A 7,159-nucleotide genomic window follows, 5' to 3' on the forward strand; every position below is an offset into this window, starting at 1 on the left:
GCGGAATCGTCCGGCGCGCGCCTCGACTGCCTGCTGGCCGACCGGTCCTTACTGGCGCGCGTGCGGAACGGGGACTTCCGCCACATCGTGGTGCTGGACGAGAAGAGCTGCGCCGTCGCCGAGCTGGAGCGCGAGAGCCTGGCGGGACTGCTCCTGCGCGCGCTCCAGAGAGAGGTGCACGCGGCAACCGCCAGGATCTGCTTCCTGCGAGGTAAACAAACAAACAAACAAACAAACATCATATCATCATAAAGTGTATTCATCATTATATTAATAAAGCACAAAGCAGCAGCACTGGTACATTACATATAGTGTAGTAATAAACATTTTTTATTATTATTATTATTATTATGCTTTGTTTTTGTCTCAGTTATGAGTGTTTGCTAAAGGTTAATAAAGTCATCATCCTGAGCACACTATTAATTTGAAATGTGCAACAAGTAAAATCATAATAAACTCTATTTAAATAATTATCAAGATAAATATTTAAGTTTTATATAATATACAGTCTCAATATTTTTCTCAAAAAAAGTTGTTATTGTAAAATATTTTTACTCCATGAACTTTAACCCTGTCGAGTTTTGCATTTAATCCCAGCACAATAAACACAAAATATTCTCTCATGATCACGAGACACATCGCTGAATGATGGATTAACCTCAGCCTGGATTATTTTCACCAAATTAAAACAATATATATATTTTTTAATCCTTCTCAGAACTTCTAAATCATCACTCGATTGATTAAATAAATACAAACCGGTTTTATTTCACTGTACGCTTATATTTGTAAAGATTTCTCATCAAAATAAAACCAATAAAACTGCCATCTAGCTTTATCCAGGTATCTACTCTTCATTAAACTCACTAATATTGTGATCAGTAATGTTTTGTAATGAACCGAGAAAGCTATAGGCTTAATATATGATTAATTATTCAGTCCTGTCATTACTGGTGTTTATAAAGAGTCGAAAACACAAAAGAACATTTGTTGGAATTGTTCAGATCTGTCAGTAATATTGTGTTACAGTGGCACAATACCGGTTTATTTATTATTAGTATTGAGCTTTGCACCACTGAGGGCAGGTTGCACTATCAAAAATTCCCAATTAATACATGTAAATGGATTGAAGAAAACAGTTAATTTGGACTGTAAATACACACAGTCGCACAACTCAGGAAAGCAAACGAGGTGTTAGAGAAACACGGCCGAGTCAAAAACAGAAGTATTTAATGGATTATGGAGTATGAAAGCACCAGAATGTTTCAGTTTGGTCAAATTAATCCACGCTCATGTTTCCCAGCATTTAAGTGATCATAAAAAATTAATAATATTGTGCTAAAATGTTGATTAAAGCTAAAAATCTATTACAGTAACAATTTATTTATTGGCTTCATATATAAACTGTGTTATCTAATCTATGAATTTATTCTTGAAATAAAGTTACTGTTTTATTTATTGTAGGAAACGCATTTCCGACACTGTTTTTCATTTCTGTTTGCAATATCGTGTTTTCTTTTTCAGTAATGAATCATATCTATTCATTTATTCATCTACAGGTGGATTTGATGGCTTTGTCGCGCTCTATCCCGAGCTGTGTCTCAGTGCACCGGGTGTTTGTGGGACTCAGACGACGCTGACTGACTCCGAGCCGCGAGTCTCTGGCAGAACGACGCCACTTTATGACCAGGTGTGTAAAAACATCAACATTTCATTTTTGACATATAATAGAATAAATTAAATATAGCTTTGGCACACAAAAAAAACAGAAAAGTAGTGACGAGTACTGAGTGCTGACTTCATAACGAATTAAAAATATCAGGTTTAACTGGATACTGTAGATTTTATAAAACATTTTAAGCACTTTATAGGTTTAAACAGGAACGAAATGTGGTCACGTTGGTGTAAAAGTTTATAAAAGTAAAGATTTAGCGAGACACAAATACATGTGTCAATCATTCATCACCTGAACATCTAATTTAGATTCAACTTGATGAAATGTTTGAGGTTTTTTTGTCATAATTAAATATAAAAATGAGACTGGAGGATGTTTTAACTGCAAAATCTGCAAAGTTAGTCATGAAAATTGTTATTACGTCACTAAACACAACAGCCAATCAGGTTCCAATATGCAAATGAAGTCAATATAAGACCAGGTAGAGCCTCGTCGGGTTTCTAAGTCGCATGTTCATATCAATATCATCCATCTAATTTTGTATATTCATTTTCACGAAAGTTGGGGGCGTGTATCATTTGAATATTCATCAAATTTGGAATATTTGAACCTTTTTTTCTTGGTGTCTAATCTTGGTGTCTTTTTTTTTAATAAAAGAAATCATCGGAATTGCCTTTTTATTTAATATAGGAAAATATATTATGGTTTTCAAAACGTCTTACGGTGTGTGTGTTGTTTCGCAGGGTGGTCCTGTCGAGATCTTGCCCTTTCTGTTCCTGGGCAGCGCACATCACTCGTCTCAGAGGGAGCTGCTGCAGCGCTGCGGCATCACAGCCGTCCTCAACGTCTCGTCGTCCTGCCCGAACCTATTCGAGCACGAACTGAACTACATGACCCTGAGGGTGGAGGACAGCATGGCAGCGGATATCCGCGTTCTCTTCCCGCAGGCCATCCACTTCATCGGTAAACTCCAGTTTAATGATTTCACGTCCTGTTTTTTAGCTCATCACAGTTTCTGTTTCACGTGTTTAAACTGAATGACATTAAATGTCATATAACACATGCAGCAGCAAGGTTCAAGTAACCAGTTCATTATTTGGCATAAAGTTAGCTATGGACTGTTATACTTCTGCCGGCTTAGTAATAATGTTTCTGAACACACTAAATTTGAGCATCTTTCTTTCTTTTGAAAATCAAACCAAGCAATAGCTGAATGTAGAAAAGTGTCTGATCACACGCTTGCTGAAAAGAATTGAGCGGCTGTAGTCAGAAATTACTTTTTGTCCTGGAGCAATCCAGAGCTAATCTAATAAGACAAGGCTAAAATCTTTAACCGAGATCATATCGACTTTAATAAATGTCTGTAATAAAGCACACATTTAGAGACGTGTTAGGATCTGAGAGTGAGGAGTTAATAAGTTCCTCTGAGATTTAATCTTCCTGATTTGTGTTGTTTTATTTGGTCTCATAAGACCTGAAGATACAGAAAATTATGACCTTTTTTATTTTACATACTTGGAGAAGAGGATTAAAAAACATGACATCGGAGTATCTAGTGTCCAATATGATAAATAAAAAAAAAAACTATTATAGTGAAGGAGCGTCTCGAAACCTAACTTATTATTTGAAGGGAGGGTGTCAAAACTTTTGCACTCAGCTGCATCATCCGCCGACTGATATGCTTTTTTGGTGTATGGCATTTTCAGCGTCAAACTATAACCAAGTTCTTCACCCTTTTCCAGATTCAGTGAAGGAGAGCGGTGGTCGAGTTCTGGTCCACTGTCAGGCCGGTATCTCTCGTTCTGCCACCATCTGCTTGGCGTATCTGATCCACGCCCACCGCGTGCGCCTGAACGAGGCCTTTGAGTTTGTGAAGCGTCGACGACACGTGATTTCGCCAAACCTGGGGTTCATGGGCCAGCTGCTGCAGTTCGAGACGGACGTTCTGTGTCCTTACACGGTTCTGGATTCGGAGAACGGCGCCACGGCGTTTCAGTACCTCTGCTCAGACAACACCAACCTTTCGTGAACTTTATTGTGCTCCAAAGAGACTGTACAAGGGCTTTTCATACTGTGACATGGGGCTTTGATGATGGTTGGTCTTCAATCCGTCATACACATTCGTTTATATGTGAGATTCTCTCTGAACCAAAACAATGCGTGTTTGTTTAGTCTACATGCTAAAGTGCACTAAGCGACTACCTGCACTCGACTCTGCACTATTTTATAAGGTGTATTTATTATATAAGCAGGAAAACCCATCTGAGAATATTGGGTCATTTTCGTGTTCACTGGGACCCAATGATTTACCAAATGAAACAGCATATAATACTAATGCATACGAGGATGATTAAAACTAAGATATTTTGGTGAAATTTTAGTTTTGTTCAAACCTAAGTGAGAACTAACAATGAGCAAAATCTGCACATCCAGCGAGGGTTGAGCAATACAGCAAAAGAAACCTATACTATCACTACAATATGCAGTTATATATCGTAAATTACGATATTTAGTTTGGCAAACAAATCAGGATCGACGTATGATGAAACTTACTAGATATAACTAGACATTATCCATAAAAATGTACCCAAATATATAGATAATATTTAGAAATGGAAATATTTTGTACATCAATATTTGTATTCGGGTCAAAATACAGTAATGCCTGACCCAAATTCCAGCACAAAATGTGTATCTCGTAATTTCCCCGTGTTAATTTTGCCGCCCTCTAGATCTCTCAACTCAGCGTCATGCGTCGAACATAACAATCAGAGAACCATTTCACACACCACCTTGTGACACAATGAGAAATTCCATTCATCCTCTTACAGTTTTGCGCCAAAACATTTTCCTGTGTAGCTACACAAACCAGTCAGTGCAAGTGATGGGGATGTAACGGAGCACCAACAAACGATGTCTTTATATGGATATGGTTCTTGTTCTCAGAGAATTTTAATCCTTTGGATTAGAAAATAGAAATAATTCACTAGCTCGCTGATATTAGCTGTTCACTGCGCCGCCATTTTCCCTTCTCACAGTGGCCTGATGATGTGCATAGTGACTACAGATGAAGCACAAACTCAATCATAATTGTTGTTGGTGCAGGACGATGAGCTGCACAAGTGGACAAAGCAATGAAGAAAAGATCAGCTGCCAACTTTTTGCAATATGCTCCTATAGATCATCCAACATTGACTTGAAAATCTCTCAGACACTGAGATTGGACCGTGCTGAGAGATTTTCGTTGCGGATAAAGCCAACTCAGGGAGAGACCTAAAATTCTGTGATCCCAGATTTCAAACTAGAGTGTAGAGCAACATTATTAATGTGTATCAAGCAATACGAATACAGTACTGCCAAACATATTTTGAAATGTTCCACGTTTTTCTGTTTAATGTTACTGATTCATGAAGAAACTAAGACATGTATATATGTCTGTATGTATACAGTCCCATACTGTAAATACTGTCGATCCCTTAAACACTGCACTTTATTTGTAAATAATTTTTGTTCTTATTTGTTAATATTGTTGACTACGTAGTGTATAAGCTGCTGTATCCAGCTGTCTATTAAAAGACTTTGTTAAAATACAAATATAAGGTGGGTTTTTTTTATGAACTGCAGTTAAATAAATAGAGGATATTACACGATGGCGTAAAGACATGAAGTTTATCTTCAAGTGGTGAATGTATATACAGTATAACGAGTGAGCGAAGTGAATGAGTGAAAATATTTTCAACACAAGAAGATAAACTTCATATCTTCACACCACTGTGTAATGTTCTTTATATTATATGGACACATCTACACACACACACAAAAAACGCAAGTTAATCAAAAGAATTTTCATTTTGAACCGGTTCGCCATTTTGATAACGCACATCTAGTCAGCCGGAAAACATTGGGTGTGATGTCATCAGAGTGAAATGTCAGGGAGTATTATACATACAGGACACATTTTTGATGGAATAAAAACATGTTCTATTCCCTTCATTCATTTGGTTTGATAGCATGCAATATTTTTAGCATATCGCTTATCCTACATGTATTACGTCACTCTACCCAATGGAGAACGAGCATTGAATATGGTTTACGATATCGCATGGTTGTCAGGACAACATGACGTCACACACCAGAGGTGTAAAACTTCCATGCTAGCAAGCGACTGTGACAATTTGTAAACAAACATGGCCGCCAGGTTTGCTTCATTAAATACGGAAGATTTTGAGAGAATTTTGAAAGAGAAAGACACGTTAAACACCCGAAAGGAATGGGTATGTATTATCTCATCTCATCTCATTATCTCTAGCCGCTTTATCCTGTTCTACAGGGTCACAGGCAAGCTGGAGCCTATCCCAGCTGACTACGGGCGAAAGGCGGGGTACACCCTGGACAAGTCGCCAGGTCATCACAGGGCGGTATGTATTATAATAATAATAATAATAATATTGGCTGGCTTTTTTCATGGTATATCAGATATATTCCATTCAGCGACTCGTCTTCGATTTGTTCAATATCATGCTAGCTGAATGGAATATATCTGATATACCACGAAAAAAAGCCAGCCAATATTATTTAAATATGTCACTCAGATCCACGATGAATTTTGTCTGAAAAATGTGAGTTTTTTAACACGAGAAGATAAACTTCATATCTCCAAGCCAACGTGTGCTTTTCTTTTTATTATACTGACACATTCACAAACAAAAAGTACCCAAATTTATCAAAACAATTCATCGAATTCCTCACGAGTGGCACATAGAGAGTTATGTCACAGTTTTGGTTCGCCATGTCCCGGGTGGAGCTTGTATGAAAAATACCAGTGGTGTATTTCCCAGTAAAACACTCGTGTCCATATAATATATTCATATATACACACACTGTAACAGGATAAAGATTAAATGACAAAGCTACATAGAAGAGCACAATGAAAATAATGAGTCCTTTCTCTGATAAGATTATCTTGTCACAATGGAGAGAAGAGATAACGATGTGCGACAATGTAAGCATTGGCCTCCTGGTACCTCCTGTGTATCTCTTCAAACTTATCCTATTTTAATCAAAATCAAATAGAAGAAAATGTGAATTTAACCCTTAAAGATGTGTGTTATTTCTGATTAAGTTACTTTGTTGACAGACTGCACTTTTGAGATTTTTAGCACAGAATTAGCAAATACACACAACTAACATCCATGCTAATGACATGAGGAGATGAAGGACATTCTAATGATTCCAGTAAAAAATGAATATGTTGTTATTGATTTAAGTCTACAATTTGGGTAACAGAGTTATACTTTCAAAAACACCTCATCAGTCAATATCACATCATCATTACAAATAAAGAAAAAAAGTACAACTGGACTTACTTTTCTTCTTCCTGTGATTTTAAGGAAATTTGTTGATGCAGCATCCTGTTGAACTTGTGACTTGTAGAATATTCCAGATATTCAGGGGGAAAGTGCTCTGGTAGCAGCGTGGAAAGGG

The 7,159-nt window shown here is 37.3% G+C and overlaps 1 protein-coding gene across 1 annotated transcript in view; it reads left to right on the top strand.

Moving 5' to 3' along the window:
• Window positions 1-5,232, top strand: part of dusp2 (dual specificity phosphatase 2) — a 6,206-nt gene extending 974 nt beyond the window's left edge. The window contains exons 1-4 of the mRNA XM_060931295.1: window positions 1-211; window positions 1,560-1,690; window positions 2,419-2,638; window positions 3,418-5,232. The exon at window positions 1-211 is cut by the window's left edge and continues 974 nt beyond it. Of these exons, the coding sequence (XP_060787278.1) occupies window positions 1-211; window positions 1,560-1,690; window positions 2,419-2,638; window positions 3,418-3,704 (849 nt within the window). The 3' untranslated portion in view covers window positions 3,705-5,232. The remainder of the gene's footprint in view (window positions 212-1,559; window positions 1,691-2,418; window positions 2,639-3,417) is intronic.
• Window positions 5,233-7,159: the final 1,927 nt, after the last annotated feature.

This window comes from Neoarius graeffei, chromosome 10, assembly GCF_027579695.1.
Source record: "Neoarius graeffei isolate fNeoGra1 chromosome 10, fNeoGra1.pri, whole genome shotgun sequence".
NCBI lineage: Eukaryota > Metazoa > Chordata > Actinopteri > Siluriformes > Ariidae > Neoarius > Neoarius graeffei.